The sequence below is a fragment of the Lynx rufus genome, unplaced genomic scaffold (assembly GCF_022079265.1).
Source record: "Lynx rufus isolate CCGP_SWC_20201006 ecotype Redwood Valley unplaced genomic scaffold, mLynRuf1.p SCAF_38, whole genome shotgun sequence".
In the NCBI taxonomy this organism is placed as follows: Eukaryota; Metazoa; Chordata; class Mammalia; order Carnivora; family Felidae; genus Lynx; species Lynx rufus.
The window spans coordinates 2,761,218-2,778,058 of NW_025814854.1; the positions used below are offsets into that span (position 1 = coordinate 2,761,218).

Below are 16,841 nucleotides of genomic sequence, written 5' to 3' on the forward strand. Positions count from 1 at the left end.
CCCTGTGGGGTCTCCCCGGAAACCAACAGGCAGGTGCGATGACACTTTTCTAGGAACGCTGCCTTGAAAGGGCTCCACCCGGGGGGCTGGGTTTCACCACGAGCGTGGACTGTTCATTTTCAGGCTACTCGAGCTGAAGTGGGGGGCGGGCGAGTTAAAACACCTCAGGCTGGTGAAGACCCAGGAAACTGGGAGCCTGTGCACCGTCGGTGGGGATGGAAACCGGTGCAGCCGCCGTGGAAAACAGCACGAGGCTCCTCAAAATATTAAACACAGAATCGCCGTATGACCCAGCGATTCCGTTTCCGGGCACACCGCACCCAACAGAACCGAGAGCAGGGTCTCGAAGAGGTGTCTGCACCCCACGGTCGGGTCAGCAGCCACGGCCCCGGCCCCTCAAGAAAGCGGGCCTGCAGGTGTCACCGTGAAGTCCCCAGGGACCCCTGGGCACGCCGGCCTCCCGCAAGTCAGGCTTGGTCACCAGGGTCTGGTTTGCAGGGCCCCCGCCAGACAAGGCCCCCTCTGGCTCCGTGAGAGGGAAGGGCAGGCCCGGGGGCTGTGGGTGTGGGGCTCAGCTGCCGAGCACCTACCCCTTCCGGGGCCTTCTGCAAAGCTCAACCCAGGACCCAGGATTCCCAGAGAGATTCAGGCTGCGCGTACAGGAAGTGCTTGGAGAAATCCGGATCCAGAACGGAGCTCAGCGGGAGGAGGGAGGCAGGTGGGCTCAGGTCCCCAGGCGGGCGGGGCGTGGGACGGGCCACGGGTGGGCGGCGCCCCAGCACGCGGCCCTGGAAGTCACTCCTCGAAGCTCAGCGACTGCCTTCCTCGCTGCTGTGGAAGCCGGGCCCTGTGGTGCATCCCCGCCTGCTTGCATTAGTCAGACTTGCCCTGCAAGGGCCCTGATTAAACACAAAGCCGGGATGTGATGGGGCGAGACAGAGCTCCACTGGGCCGGGAAGCCAGGAGGTGTTCCCTGGGACTTACACACAGGGAGGAGTCTTTCAGGCAGTGGGAGCTGCCAGTGCAAAGGCCCTGAGGCGGAACAAGCTGGGAGCGTCCAGCACGGTGGGGAGAACCCCTGGACTACCGGGCTGTTGCCGGAATATTCGGCCATCCAGGACTGAGGCAGCCATCGGAAAGGATGTGTGTTCAGAGTCTGTGGTGTCTGGCCGGAACGAGGCCCTTGGTAACTGTCTGGTGAGTGGGCAAACGAGCAAACAAATGTGTGCCTGTGTGACTGGCGGGATCCCCCTGGGGAGCCAGACACCAGCGCCTGGTCTGTGTGCTCGGGTGGAGACAGCCCGTCCCCGGGTGGGGTTCCAGGCGGGCCTGCGCCACACCCGGCAAAGGCCCTGAAAGAGTCCTTGTTGCATCAGGCGTCGAGAGCTCCTCAGCCAGAATCCAAATGGAAAGGTGACGAAGCCCGCGGGGGCATCCCGGGCTCTGGGACCCTGTGGCAGGGCCACAGCTTGGGGGCGGGGGGACAGAGGATGACGAGGACACCGAGCTTGCCCAGCCCTCCGCTGCCAGCCAGGCCCGTCCTCGCGCAAACACAGACCTCTGAGAGCCCCTCACATCCCTCGAGGGCCAGTGTGAGCTGCGCAAACCACGGCCCCCACCCCGGCTGCAAAGGGCTTCACATCTGCCCCAAGTCAACCCTCAGCAGGGAGGTCCCCCTGGACTGTCCGTCCCGTGCTTCAGGCCAGCTTGAGCTACAACAGGCACCTGAGGTGGGGGTCAGGGGAAAAGGTGAGCCTGCTGCAGCCATTTAGAGTGGAGGACAGACAGGCCTGGGGAGTCAGGTGCACAGAAGACCACCCTGCCCCTGGGGCAAGTGAGGGCGGCCACAGAGAGCACAGGAGGTGCACACAAGGACCGGGAGGGGTTGAGCGGTGCAGACAAGGAGGGGGAGGGGTGCAGACGGGGGGGGGGGGGGGAGGGGTGCAGACAGGGAGGGGAGGGGTGCAGACATGGAGGGGAGGGGTGCAGACAGGGAGGGGAGCGGTGCAGACAAGGAGGGGGAGGGGTGCAGACGGGGGGAGGGGTGCAGACATGGAGGGGAGGGGTGCAGACAGGGAGGGGAGGGGTGCAGACAGGGAGGGGAGCGGTGCAGACAGGGAGGGGAGGGTTGCAGACATGGAGGGGAGGGGTGCAGACAGGGAGGGGAGGGTTGCAGACAAGGAGGGGAGGGGTGCAGACATGGAGGGGAGGGGTGCAGACAGGGAGGGGAGCGGTGCAGACATGGAGGGGAGGGGTGCAGACAGGGAGGGGAGGGGTGCAGACAAGGAGGGTGGGGGGTGCAGACAGGGAGGGGAGGGGTGCAGACAAGGAGGGAGAGGGGTGCAGACAAGGAGGGTGGGAGGTGCAGACAAGGAGGGGAGGGGTGCAGACAGGGAGGGGAAGGGTGCAGATACAGAAGGGAGGGGTGCAGACACGGAGGGGAGGGGTGCAGACATGGAGGGGAGGGGTGCAGACAGGGAGGGGAGCGGTGCAGACAAGGAGGGTGGGGGGTGCAGACAAGGAGGGGAAGGGTGGTGCAGACAAGGAGGGGAGGGGTGCAGACATGGTGGGGAGGGGTGCAGACAAGGAGGGGAGGGGTGCAGACATGGAGGGGAGGGGTGCAGACAGGGAGGGGAGCGGTGCAGACAAGGAGGGGGAGGGGTGCAGACAAGGAGGGTGGGAGGTGCAGACAAGGAGGGGGAGGGGTGCAGACGGGGGGAGGGGTGCAGACAGGGAGGGGAGGGGTGCAGACAGGGAGGGGAGGGGTGCAGACAGGGAGGGGAGCGGTGCAGACAAGGAGGGGGAGGGGTGCAGACAGGGAGGGGAGCGGTGCAGACATGGAGGGGAGGGGTGCAGACGGGGGGAGGGGTGCAGACAGGGAGGGGAGGGGTGCAGACAGGGAGGGGAGGGGTGCAGACATGGAGGGGAGGGGTGCAGACAGGGAGGGGAGGGTTGCAGACATGGAGGGGAGGGTTGCAGACAAGGAGGGGAGGGGTGCAGACATGGAGGGGAGGGGTGCAGACAGGGAGGGGAGCGGTGCAGACATGGAGGGGAGGGGTGCAGACAGGGAGGGGAGGGGTGCAGACAAGGAGGGGAGGGGTGCAGACATGGAGGGGAGGGGTGCAGACAGGGAGGGGAGCGGTGCAGACAAGGAGGGAGAGGGGTGCAGACAAGGATGGTGGGAGATGCACACAAGGAGGGGGGGTGCAAACAAGGAGGAGGAGGTGTGCAGACAGGGAGGGGAGGGGTGGAGACAGGGAGGGTGGGGGTGCAGACAAGGAGGGGGAGGGGTGCACACAAGGAGGGGAGGGGTGCAGACAGGGAGGGGAAGGGTGCAGACAAGGAGGGTGGGGGTGCAGACAGGGAGGGGAGGGGTGCAGACAAGGAGGGAGAGGGGTGCAGACAAGGAGGGTGGGAGGTGCAGACAAGGAGGGGAGGGGTGCAGACAGGGAGGGGAAGGGTGCAGATACAGAAGGGAGGGGTGCAGACACGGAGGGGAGGGGTGCAGACATGGAGGGGAGGGGTGCAGACAGGGAGGGGAGCGGTGCAGACAAGGAGGGTGGGGTTGCAGACAAGGAGGGGAAGGGTGGTGCAGACAAGGAGGGGAGGGGTGCAGACAGGGAGGGGAGGGGTGCAAACAGGGAGGGGAGGGGTGCAGATAAGGAGGGAGTGCAGACAAGGAGGATTGGGTGTGCAGACAAAGAGGGGGAGGGGTGCAGACAAGGAGGAGGAGGGGTACAGACAAGGAGGGTGGGGGGTGAAGACGGGGAAGGGAAGGTGCAGACAGGGAGGGGAGGGGTGCAGACAAGGAGGGGAGGGGTGCAGACAGAGAAGGGAAGGTGTAGACAGGGAGGGGGAGGGGTGCAGACAAGGAGGGGAGGGGTGCAGACAGAGAAGGGAAGGTGTAGACAGGGAGGGGAGGGGGGTGTAGACACAGAGGGGAGGGGTGCAGACAAGGAGGGTGGGAGATGCAAACAAGGAGGGGGGTTGCAAACAAGGAGGGGGAGGTGTGCAGACAGGGAGGGGAGGGGTGGAGACAGGGAGGGGAGGGGTGGAGACAGGGAGGATGGGGGTGCAGACAAGGAGGAGAGGGGTGCCGACAGGGAGGGGAAGGGTGCAGACAAGGAGGGGAGGGGTGCAGACAAGGAGGGTAGGGGTGCAGACAAGGAGGGTGGGAGGTGCAGACAAGGAGGGTGAGGGGTGCAGACAGGGAGGGAGGGGTGCAGACACGGAGGGAGAGGGGTGCAGACAAGGAGGGTGGGAGGTGCAGGCAAGGAGGGGAGGGGTGCAGACAGGGAGGGGAGGGGTGCAGACAAGAAGGGGGGGAGTGCAGACAGGGAGGGTCAGAGTGTGGAGACCTGACCAATAGCCATAGTCCTGAGCCCCACTGCCCTGAACCAGCTAAGGAGCGACTGACCGGGAAGGACCCTGCATTAGTGTCAACCAATTAACCAGTCCCTCACCTAGTAACAGAATCGGATCTACAGAGACCTCCTGTCTGCCCCGCCCCCGCATCCTTGGCGAGTTGGGCTTTGTCATCAGAGTCATTTCTGTGCCCCCAGCACTGTGACGGTGGAGGTGCCCTGCCAGCGCTCGTGAATAGATGACTCTTCCTTGGTAAGGGTGGGGTGGGGCTGCCTCAGCAGGGGTATCCGTCGAGGGGTCTGTAGGGGCGTATCCGTCTCCGGAGAAGAGGGACACAGGGTGCCCGGTTTTCAGAGGAAGAGTCTGGCAGCAGAGGGCCCTGCAGCTGACTCCCTACAGGCCGGGCTCCCCCCCAGGCCCCACGGAGGCCAAGGGGCCGCAGGTCATCTATCCTCAGCCTTCTTCTATGCCCCTTCCCACGTGTCCCATCGTGCTCTTGGGAGGCAGGCCACTGCAGAGGGAGGGAGGCCCTCCCGGCAAGCCAGCCGGGGCCCCGGAGCCCTCGGGTCGGGTCTCCCCGCTGCACATCCCCGGGGTGGGGCGGGGGGATCCCTGGGTTGCAGAGGCCTTCCACGTGGCGCAGGGGTGCTGGGACAGGAGGGCAAGCCCGAGGCCACCGCCACCGCTGGACAGCGCGTGAGCAAACCACAGCAGGAGAGACGCGACCCTGCGCTGTCTGTGGCTTCCTCTCCTGGAACAGGCCGCCGCTTCTCAACCCGACCTGGGGTTCGGTTCCGTCCCACAGGTGCAGGACCCTCCCGAGGCTGCAGGGCCTGTCCTCGCCCAGCCGGGCTCTGCACAGAGCCACCCAACACCGCGCGTCCGGTCGGCGGAGCGGGGACACGGGCAGCAGGCCAGCTGTTCTGCAGGAGAGCCAGGCGCAGGAGGGTCTGTGCCAACGGAGAACCGGGCTGCTGTTCTCAAGCAGGTTCTCCTTCTGGAAAGTAGAGTTGTCTTCCAGGAAACATCATGCCGTTTACGTTAATGTATTTCACCTGTACTCGAATTAATGCAGATTGTGAGCCTTTTGGATGAGTTCAAATGTGGTAAGCACGGACAGCACGGACAGATACAACCCACGCAGAGGGCAGCTCTCTGGGTTCTCAGCATTTTTAAGGGCGGAGGGGGTCCCGAGACCAAACAGTTTGAAAACCAGAATTAGAATCTGTCTTTGGCCTGAGGACCTCCATTTTCCGTGGGCATCGGGCTGCCTCTCTGTGGCTGTGTTGTTTACTTGAAATACAGGTTAGGTCATTCGTTTTTGTTTGCATTCTATTCTGGTTGATACTATTTATTCCATCCCTCCCCACATGTGTGAAATATTAACAAGGTTCCAAAAAGCTTTCTGTTGGAGCTCAGACGCCCCCTGGGCGTCCCCACAATGCTGGCTCCCCTTCTGCTCCCAGGCACCTGACGAGGGCTCTACTTTCCTGACAGTGGGCAGTGACCACCTTCAGAGTCTGTTAGCCAGGCACCCCCGTGGGCCGCCTCCCTGCCCCAGGCAGCCTTTCTGGAAGTGGGACCACCCTTCCCACGGGGTTGACTCCCCTCTGGAGGGAGGGCATCAGGAGGCCCCCCGCCAGCGGTGTGGACAGCGGCCGTGTACTCTGATGGCCTGTGTTCACCAAAACGCAGGGCCCCAAGGCCAGGGATCCCCGAGCTGGGAGCCCCCACTTCTCCAGCCCCTCTCCGCAGGCACGTGGACTAATGTGGGGCCAGGAATGCGGCCCCTCAGGTCCCCACCCTGCCCTGAGGGTGTAACACGCTGGCCACCCCCGCCCCCCACCTCCACCTCCAGGGAGACACTAAGAAGGGTTTGTTGGGAAGGGGGAGCGGGAGGGAGAGGAGAGGAGGGCGGGGAGGCGGGAGGGAAAGACAAAGAAAGGGGTGCGGCAAGTGGCAGGCGCCCGCGGGAGGAGAGTGACCTCAGCGCCAGAGAAGCATCTGCTCAGCCTCAGAGCGAGGGCGGGCCGAGGTCGAGGCGCCCCCTCTCCCCTCTCCCCTCTCCGCGGCAGATCTCTCCGCGGCTCCGCGGCTGCGGTGCAGGGCCCGGGCCTCACTGGCCAGCCGGGCGCTGTCCTGCGTGTCAACTGCAGCTCGGGGCTCCTGCCGCGACCATCCGCCGCCCGCACCCCCGCCACCCGCCCTCCGGCCGCGCCTGCTGGGTGAGTACTGCGTGTGCGTGCGCCTCTGTCCCCATCCGGAGACGCCGGGCCTCCGGGCTCCTCCCCGGGTGCAGCAGCTAGCAGCACCCCAAGACGGAGGCGTGAGTTTGCTGTACGGTTCTGGGCGCAGCGAGCCCAAAGTTTCCCCTCCCGGCTCCCGGGACTCCCTCTGACGGCAGCCCTGAGGAGTGGCGCTCGGGGATCCCCGCGGCTGCAGAGCGGGCTGCTGGCGCAACCCAGCCCGGGCTCCAAACCTGCCAGGCGCCCGGCCTCCCGTAGGGGCGCCCGGAATCCGCCTGTAACCGGACACAGCTGCTTTCGGGGATGGGGTCTGAGCCTGAGCCCGAGCCCGGGGTGGGGCAGCGGGCAGGGATACGGGGGGGGGGGGGGGCGCTGCACTCCGGAGGTCCCTGCTCCCGGGACCAGCGGGACCGGCGTGCCGGGTTCTCCCTCCGCTCCTAGGTCATGGGAGCCCCAAGTCAGGCCACCACCTGGGGCAGGGCCCTCTGGGCTCTCCTCCTGGCCACACTGGGGTCCGCGGCGAGCCAGCCGCTGGGGGCGGAGTCTGTCTGCACAGCCCGACCGCTGGCCAAGTACAGCCTCACCTTCACGGGCAAGTGGAGCCAGACGGCCTTCCCCAAGCAGTACCCCCTGTTCCGGCCCCCCGCACAGTGGTCGTCCCTGCTGGGTAAGCGCAGCCCCCGCCGCCCGTTCCTGCCTGTCCAGCAGCGGCCCCCCTCCTGGAGGGGCCGGTCACACGACAGCTACAGCACACTTCGCAGCTGGGGGGGGGGCGCTCCCATCCCATTGCCTTCAGCGCCGGGCCGACTGCTGGACGGCGGGGCCCAGGGGGGGCGGCAGGGGGGGCGGCCGGAGTGGCCCCTGCGCGGTGCCCCGGTGGCCCGGCGTCGGCTCACCCCGCCGGCCGCACGCGCAGGGGCGGCGCACAGCTCGGACTACAGCATGTGGAGAAAGAACCAGTACGTGAGCGACGGGCTGAGGGACTTCGCCGAGCGGGGCGAGGCCTGGGCGCTGATGCGGGAGCTGGAGGCGGCGGGAGAGAAGCTGCAGAGCGTGCACGAGGTGTTCTCGGCGCCCGCCGTGCCCAGCGGCACCGGGCACACGTCCGCCGAGCTGGAGGCCCACGCCAGGCACTCGCTGGTGAGCCGGCGGCCGCGGGGAGGGGGGGGGGGGCTCGCTGAGCGCCCGCCCCGCCCCCCAGGGTGTCCTTCGTGGCGGTGGGGGCTCGCTGAGCGCCCGCCCCGCCCCCCCCACCCCGCCCCTGCAGGTTTCCTTCGTGGTCCGAATCGTGCCCAGCCCCGACTGGTTCGTGGGCGTGGACAGTCTGGACCTGTGTGACGGGGACCGCTGGAGGGAGCAGGTCGAGGTCGACCTGTACCCCTACGACGCTGGCACGGACAGCGGCTTCACCTTCTCCTCCCCCAACTTCGCCACCATCCCGCAGGACACGGTGACGGAGGTGAGGAGGTGAGGGACGGGACGAGAGCCCTGCTGGCCCTGGACACCCCCCCACCCCCCCCCCACTAGAAGACGGCCCGTCTGCAGGGGGCCCGCAGGTCGGGGAGGAGGGCCCAACCCTTCCTGGTTGATTCCCAGCCTACGGCCTCCCACCTCCCTCCCCCCCTCCACACAGCCTGCGGCCTCGCACCCCCAGAGCCTGTGCCCCGCCCCGGGTCCACGCAGCCTGCGCCACCCCTCGGAGCCTACGCAGCCTGAGGCCACGCGCCCCGCCCCCAGGAGCTAGCGGCCTTCGGAGGGGGCGGGGTTTCCTGACCCCGCCCCACCCGGCGCTCCAGAGCCTGGGCCCGCCCACTGCAAGCGTGTGCTGCGGGTTCTCCTGTGCTGAGACCCCTGCTCTCCCCACAGATAACCTCCTCCTCTCCCAGCCACCCGGCAAACTCCTTCTACTACCCCCGGCTGAAGTCCCTGCCCCCCATCGCCAGAGTGACCCTGGTGCGACTCCGGCAGAACCCCAGGACCTTCGTGCTGCCCCCCCCAGGCCCGCTGGGCGGGGGCAATGAGATCACGGACAGCCTCTCAGGTGAGCCTGCAGGTGCCCGGCCGGCACGCCCGTGATCCCGGGTGCGAGTGCTCCGACTCCGGGGGGGCCCTGACGTCCCACTGGCTGCACAGGGCGGAAGCACCATTCAGGTGTGCGGGTCACGCAGGGACCGTGACCAGGCAGCCGCCAATATGGAGCCCCATGCGTGAGGCCCTTAGGTCTCAGCCGCAGAATAACCCTTAATGGCGAGTGGCCACCGGGTACAAACAGCAAAGGGTCCTAAGGGGCTAGAAACTGCCCAAGAGTCACCATCTGTGACTCGGCAGCGACAACACCTCAACACGAGCTACTTCCCAAGGCCACGCCGGTCACCCGCACGCAACCCCTCGAGGGCCGGTAATCCAGGGACTAGGCCCCGCTGTGTGCCCAGCGCACAGGACACACCCCGGAAGTCCCAACTTGAGATGAGGCGGCAGGATGGAGAAAGGTGCTGAATTGGAAGCCGGGCTCCTGGGGGTGATGTGCCCTTAGCCAGGTGGGGCCAGGCCACCCATGGGGTGCACAGGGGTGCAGGGGGTGGAGTCAGACCAGGTCACTGCTCGGATGGGCTTAGGGTGCCCCATTCTGAGTCATATGAGCCACTGTCTGTGAGCAAACTCAAACACCAGGGTTTGAGCACTCAGTGTAGGACGACGTGGGTCCCAGGGGTTCCGTGCATCGAGCACAAGATGACGTGGTTCTGGGGGCTCAGAGTGTCCAGTACGAGATTACAGGGGGTCAGAGCACTCAGTACAAGATGACAGATGGGGTTCTGGGGGTTCTGCGCATTTGGTGCAGGACAGTGGGGGTTCTGAGAGATTTGGGACTTAGTTGATTCAAACTCCAGACTGAAGATTTAACACTTGCACAACATTTGCAAGGGAAAGCCTTGGACACCCGTGACCGAGGCCCCTGTCAGTGGTGTGCCTGTGTGTGGCCCATGTCACAGCTGACAGGGCAGGACATTCCACTAAATGGATCTCTCTGCGCCCTCCCTGGCGAAGGGGATGGTGTGGGTGGTGAAGGGGAGCCCCCACCGCGGTCGCCTTCTGAAAGCCAGCACCGCGGGCAGCGGAGACCCCGGCCAGCCTGTGCTGCCTTCAGAACATCTCTCAACACGGGGTCCCCCCTGCCCCCAGGGGCCAGAGTTGGCCTCCCAGAGTCCCGGACAGTGGACGCAGAAATGCTCCCTCGAGGCATCTTAGTGGTTTTCCCTGGGTGGTGCGATCGGTGGGTTTGTAACCTGCTCTAAACCACGCCGATAAAATCGAGCACCCCTCACGACTCTGAAGGTGGGAGCTGGTCTTGTGCACCGAACACACGCCCAGGGGTCCCCTTCTGCCACAAGGCACCTCGCACGCATGCTCACGGCCTCTCCTGTGCTCGGTCCAGGTCCAGAAACGCCGCTGGACTGCGAAGTCTCCTTGTGGTCGTCCTGGGGGCTGTGTGGGGGTCCCTGCGGGAAGCTGGGGGCCAAGAGCAGGACTCGCTACGTCCGCGTGCAGCCCGCCAACCACGGGACGCCCTGCCCCGAGCTGGAGGAGGAGGCGGAGTGTGTCCCCGACAACTGCGTCTGAGACCAGAGCCCCGGGCCCCTCGACCCCACGTGGTGGCCCAGCCTGGTTGTGCAGCGGGCCAGGCGGGGCTTCGTCCACCACCCCTCTGAGCTCCACCGCTGACACACGTGCCTCGGGCTGCTGGAGCAGGACTGCGGGAGAGGCGCCTCCTTTCCGCAAGCTTTCCTCTCGGGCGCCCGGTCCTGAGGTCCCCTCTCGTGGGTGAGTCTCTGCTGTAAACCGTGTCCTGCCCTGTTCACCATAGTTCAAGGCCATCTTGCTCGCAGACGACTTGTACATGGTGCCCGCTGGGCCACCTGCAGGAGAGCCACGCACCCCAGGCCCAGAGCCCCAAGCCACACGTGCATGACATACCTCGGACCTGCCCTCCCAGGCGCCCACACCCCTGCCTGCCCCTCTCAGCCAGGCTGCCTCGGCAGGCCACGCAGGTCAGGTGCATAAAGGAGAGCAGGCGCTGACCCCTCACCTTGGCGTTGTCGTATGACCGATCTCCCTGCACTTGAATAAAGACTGTTTCATGACCGCAGGGGCCCTCGTCTCACATTTCCGGGAAGGGCCCTGGGAAGGGCACCGTGAGCAGGTACGCCCCCAGAGTAGGGCCCCCCCCACTCCCCGAGACTCCACAAGGGCAGCACTGTGTGCCCCTGCCGGCAGCTTGTCCCTGCCCCGGACACTCACCACCAAGGCCCATGGCCTCCCGGAGATGCCCTCAGGGCTCACTGGGCACCCTCCTGAACCCTTGACTGAGGTCGCACGTCCCAACCTCATCCTACTGGTATGGATCCTCGGTGGGTCCCTGAGCCCTGGGGCTGGGCTAGTCCCTCAAGGAACAGCCAGGAGATGGGGAAGGCCGGCTCTCCATTCCTTGGGACCAGAACATTTTTCCTCTTGCTTGGACACAGGCGGAATCGGATCCAATAACCACCCACCTCCTCTCCTCTTCCCCCCTCCTGTCTATCCATCACTCTCCCTCCCTTCCTCCTACCTCCTGCCCACACCCCCCTCCTCCCCCTCCCTTCCCACCATCCTGTCTGTCCATCGCCCTCCCCCCTCCTCCCCCCTCCCCCCTCCCGTCCACCTCCCTCCCCTCCTCCCACCTCCCCACTCTTGTCCACTGCCCCCTCAATGCTCCTGCCAGTTCTTGGTCACTACACTTCCATGTAGAAACCCTTCTCACCTCTGTCTCTCCATTTTATCAAGATCACACCTTCCGGCTGTCGGCCACCTCCCCTGTCCACTCTGTCTCAGTGGCAGTCTTGGACCCCCACATGCCCAGACCTCCCGCTGACGAGCCACCCACACCCCATAGAAGTACCTAGTGTGGGACACCACACCCAGCCTTGCACTCACTCGGTGCCAACCCTGTAAACACTCTCCTCTTGTCCCCTACTCGGTCACGCTTGGCAGCCGAGGTCTCTCTCCCATCCCGAGGGTGTTTCTCGTGGCCTCCCCTTCCTCACTGAGACCTCCTGCTCCTGTGTGCCCTGTGTAGCCACATGCCTAGAAAGGATTTTCCCCGTTTCCTGTTCCCAGCGTTCCTTCCGCATGGGAGACCCCCTCCACTGCTGGCGTGGGCTCCATGTCTACCGTGCTGTGGCACCCAGGGTCCGTGCTCCATGCTCTCTGTCCTTGCCCTTTAACTGACAGGAGGTCTGATGGCCCCCCCAGCCCCTCCCCCCCCCGGCCGGCAATGCCCCGTCCCCTTCTCTCTGATGGCTGTCCTCTACTCCCTGACACCCCTGTCTGTGAGCTTGACCCCAGACCCCTCCACCCTCTACTGTTGCTTCCCTCCTTGGACCCATCCTTCTCTCCAGAACAGATTCAGATCCAAACGGTCACCTTGACCCTTGACCTAGGGGAGGAAGCAGTGAAAGCAGTTGCCCGTGACCCATTTCTCCCCCAGCGGGGTGTAGATTCTCAGCCAATACCTCAGACGCTTGCTGATGCCTCAGTGCCCTGCTGAATAGACTGGGGGCATCCGCTAAGAGGGGAGACTTGCCTGTGAAATGTTCTCAGCAGACGTTCTCCGTGGACCTCTGGACACGTGATCTTGGGGCACAACCGAGATACTTCATGATCCAGCGCTTTCCAGGGGTGGGGTACCAGCCTGCGCGCCCCACCGAGAGCCCGGGAAGGACCTGGACCGCGCAAGGAGGTCCGACCTTCTGGGGGCTGCGCCGGAGCCGCTCACGTGCTCGGCTCCCTGCGTCTCAGCCGAGCGTCTGCCCTTGGGCAGGAGCTGGCACTAGGGCTCCCTGAAATAGGCTGCGGTAGAGGGCAGGCCCACGGTGGCAGCCCGCACAGCTCGGGCACACAGCACAGATGGCCAATACCTGCTGGATGAACGAAGAACTCAATTCACTTTGTCTGTTTGACAAGAGTCCCGATACCGAGCACCTAAAAATACTAGAGCAAATGGGACACCTCTTAGATGTAGGCGACACGTGTGCATAACGGGCTGACGAGGTGGTGGAAAGCAGGGGGTCTCTCGGAGGCTGAGGTAAGGAGTGGCAGGAGCCAGGCCGCACCTGGGACAACGCGGCTGGCCCTCTGCCCCTTTAGGCCGGGGCGTCGGAGGCTCTCCCGGTCACCTGCCCAGAGCAGGCATGAGCAAACGGGCAACCTCACGAGGGCACAGCCTCCTTTGCACTTGACTGCTGACGGAGAAGAAAAAAGTTACCTCTGACAATTCCTAAATATAAGCCCAAACTCACACCGGCATGAGGTCTGAGATTTCAGTGGAAATCTGAAAAACCCACAATCACAAGTTTTGCTTCAAGAGTCCTGGCCTTGGGGACACCCTGGGGCACTCGGAAGGCGGCAGCATAAATCTTCCCTGGACGCCTCACTGTGGACTCAGGACTCAAAGAATCCCCACAGTAACATGAACTCACAATCAAACCTCACCAATCACCTGAGAAAAACCAGCATGACCCCTAAATCAGAGGAAACCGCAAACTACAAAATCAGAACCACAAAGCCATTGATGGGATTATCATGAACGGGACGTGATTAAGCATGCTGACCGTGTTCTCCGGACCCGCACTCAAAACTCAAAAGTATACCGTAGACCCAAGCACCTCGCACGATTACAGACTTAAACCTGCAACGGTGGACTGAACGCTCCAGCTAAATGACAAAGCCACGTGCCATTTGCAGGAGGCGGAAGGCCCCGCCGGGACACTAAAGGGGGGCAGACGCTGCTAGAGTTCCCTGTGGCGCCCTGGGGCGGGGGGCCGGCCGGGGCCCCTCGGGTGATGCGTGTCGTTCTTTGGGGTCCGAACATCTGCTGCCCCGAGATGCTCCAGATTCTAGCGCACAAGTCAGCATGGAGAAGCCTCTGCACAAGCCCCCTGCCGACACACCGCGGACAGCCACCCCGGGGACTCGAAGCGGGCAGATGACGGAAAATAAGCCGGTAAATAAATCCTACGTTAGAAGGTGCTCTGTGCAAGGAGGCCGTGGCCCAGAAAGAACACTGCTGCTGGTGGTGGGGTGCCCTTCCAGGAAGGTGTTCAGAGGCACCCTCACTCACGAGCCCCCCTCTGAGCAGAGCCCTGACGCAGGAGGAAGGCTCGCGGTGTCCCGAGCAGGCCCTGCTGTGTCGGGGAGGCAGCCGGGAGGCATGTGTGGCCCGCACGGGGAGTGGCAGTCCCGCAGGAGGGCCCGGTCGGCCGGGCAGCGGGTGACTTCTGCTCCCCGTGAGGTGAAGAGAGGAGGGAGCATCCATCGCGGGAGGGCTCTGAGCAGAAAATAGCTCATCGGCGTACGTTGCGTGGGGTCGTCCGGTTGTTCCGAGAGCAGCGCGTAGGGGCAGGGGCAGGATAAGGAAGAGCGAGAGACCGCCGCACTAACCCTGAGGAGAGCGAGCCGGGGCCGCAGGGACGTGGTCAAAGTGGTAAGAGGGGGATGAAGTCCAGGTTCATTTTGATGTAAAGGCAGCAGATGCTCAGCAGACAGCACCTAATGGTGCTCCCGGGACTGTCCACGTGGACGCCTTCGTGGCCCGTGGTCCTGCTGGGTCAGCCCGGGGAGGGGAGGGGCCGGGGAGGGAGGGTCCTCTGCTGAGGCTCCTGTGGCGTCCGCACTGCTGTCTCGTGCCGGAAGATGAGGTGGCCGGAAGCGTGCACTCTGGGCTCCCGGGGGACGGCTGGCGCGGGGCCCCGGGGAGTCAGGGCGCAGAGCCCGCACGTCCAGGAGAGGGGAGGACCACGAGAACGGTCCACTGTGCTCGGCGACCACAGGCCGGCGATGGGGCTGGGGCTGAGCGCTCAAGAGGGTAAGGCCCTGAGAAGGGCCAGGAGGGGTCTTCCCGCAGAGAGGGTGGGCTGAGAACTGAAGTCCAACTCAGCTCCGTGTCTGCCCAGGCACTCTGGGGCGGGGGGGGGGGGGGGGGGGGTTGTCCTCCCACACATACTACTGCACAGGGCTCCCCCTCCCTCCTCCCGCTGCCACAAAGAAGCAAACAAAACAATCAAACAATCGAAACAATCGAACTGGTCCTGGGACCAAGAGGAGCTGGCCAAGGGAGGGCGTGAAGAGCTGGGAAAGGCAGGGCCCGGGGCAGAGTCAGGAGACAGCCGGCCGCCCCGGAAGTGCAGAACGCAGAACGGAAGTGCAGAGCGGGCCCTCAAGGTCAGCGCGTCCCTCCTCCCTCCGCATAAGGGAGCACAGAAGCAGATCTCTCTGCAGGAAGCTTCCCAGCTCCCCGGAGGGTCTCAGGCCTCCCACAAATCAAATCAAGCCGTGAGGGCAACACTTTTCACTATTGAAAACAGAAAAAAGGCCCCGAGGGGCTCATTCGCCCAAGGTCCTAGATCATGAAAGTGCCAGAGACGGCCAAGAGAAATGACCCACCAGCGAGGGATGATTAGGCACAAACATCCATCTGGAAAAAAGCCCAGCGCGGGACACAGGTGCAAGGGCTACTCCAGGCACGAAAGATCTCGCGAGCTGGGGGTGCGGCCCCAGACGTCACCCAGCGTGCAGCACACAGTCAGAGACGGAAAATTATAAAAAGATACGGAAGATACAACGAGAGGCTCTAAATGTTTTACATGAGACGCTCTGAAGGATGTAACAGGGATTCTGGAGAAGAGATCGTGGTCAAAGAGAAAGTCAGGCAAAAGTTTCAGAAGTCACTAAAAAAGTGTCTTCAGAGCCAGAAAGCACAATATATCCCCAAAGGGACAAACGAAAGCAGCCCAAGTTCGTGTCACACGAAACCGCTGAGCCCCAGACGCAGGCCCAGCACGAGAGGACGGTGCACCTGGAAAGAAGCATCTGGTAGAAATGACAGAAACTTCTGAACAGCAGCAAAGGGAGTCAGAAGGCAGTCAAATAATACTTTCAGCCTGTTGAGAGAAACACGAAAGAGGAACCCCAGAGTTGGGAGCTCAACACCCCCTTGAAGGATGAAGGCTTTTGTGCGTCCTCAAATTAACAAGACGTGGGATCCCAAGGGAACAGCGCTGAAGGGGCCTCCCCGATGCTTCCCCACAGAAGTATCTCCCGCCCCTCTGAGGCCGCGTGGGCGCGGTGCCGTCCGGAGGACACGCGCCCTGGACCTCGTGCCCTCGCGTCAAAGGACTAGTGTTGTCCTGCCCGGGGCACAGGCACCACGAGACAAGGGAGGATGGCAGTGTGGCACAGGCTGCAGGGGAGAGGCTGGGATGGGAAACTGTGGCTAATTGTGGCCATTTTCAGCTCTTAGCACAGTAGCAGCTACCTATACCCACCCCCAACCGAGACGGGGAAACAGACCGTGTCCTTGAAATACTGGGGACTTGTTCTCTGATGGCTGACAGCTGCTTCTAATAACAGAGAGGCAGACACAGAGGCGGGGACCACTGTTGACGCCCCCGCCCCCTACCCCCCCGTGTCGCAAGACCCTCCCGTCCAGCCGAGGAACTTTCAGGGGATGTAAAAGGTGAGCACCCATGTCTCCCAAGTCCCCTTTTATTTTTCACTTTTTCCTGTTTGGGGAGCTAAATATTAAAGGTATGTACATTCAAAAGCAAATGCACGTATAAGGGAAATTAGGAAGTTACCCTGCATGTCCAGGGAAAGTCTCAAAAAGACCCAGGAAGACCTCAAGTTACCCTCAGGCTGGTCCTCAGCACAGAGACGGCCTACAGCAATCCAAGTAAAAACGTAAATCTTGGCGAAGGGGGAGATCTGATTTCAGAGTTACCACATTATCAGATGCAAATGTCCAGTGTTCAACTAAAAATCCCAAGGCATACAAAGATGCAGGAAAGCATGGCCCATTCAAAGGAAAAAAGTAAATCAGCGAGAACTGCCTCTTGATAAAGGTGTGACAGCAGATACGGTAGACACAGACTTTAAAAAAACGACTTTAAAGTTGCTCAGAGAACTAGGTAGGACCTCCTCCTTATCCGTAATTACTTAAATGTAAGTGGGTTAAAATCTCCGGTTAAAAGACAGAGACTGGAAGAATGGATAAAAACACAAGATCCAAACACAGGTTGTCTACAGGAGACTCACTTGAGATCCAACGGCACAAACAGGTTGAAAGTAAAAGAAAGGAAAACACAGTCCAGGCAAATGGTCACCGAAGGAGAGCAGGGAAATACCAGACAAAACAGACTT

The 16,841-nt window shown here is 63.2% G+C and overlaps 1 protein-coding gene across 1 annotated transcript; it reads left to right on the top strand.

Moving 5' to 3' along the window:
- The first annotated feature begins 285 nt into the window (after nt 1-285).
- Nucleotides 286-10,229, top strand: LOC124522615 (spondin-2-like). Its single transcript, XM_047094157.1, has 9 exons — nt 286-416; nt 1,119-1,197; nt 5,171-5,369; nt 6,441-6,691; nt 7,053-7,278; nt 7,528-7,751; nt 7,879-8,070; nt 8,478-8,652; nt 10,045-10,229. The coding sequence occupies exons 1-9, from the start codon at nt 286-288 to the stop codon at nt 10,227-10,229; spliced, it is 1,662 nt and encodes a 553-aa protein (XP_046950113.1).
- The last annotated feature ends 6,612 nt before the right edge of the window (nt 10,230-16,841 follow it).

What these genes read in the sequence shown, in the direction of transcription:
- LOC124522615 (XM_047094157.1), top strand. Translation starts at nt 286, where the DNA reads ATGACCCAGCGATTCCGTTTCCGGGCACACCGCACCCAACAGAACCGA. An exon ending in TCAAGAAAGCGGGCCTGCAG is followed by an intron (nt 417 to 1,118) that starts GTGTCACCGTGA and finishes TCGGCCATCCAG; the next exon opens with GACTGAGGCAGCCATCGGAA. An exon ending in CGCAGGACACGGTGACGGAG is followed by an intron (nt 8,071 to 8,477) that starts GTGAGGAGGTGA and finishes CTCTCCCCACAG; the next exon opens with ATAACCTCCTCCTCTCCCAG.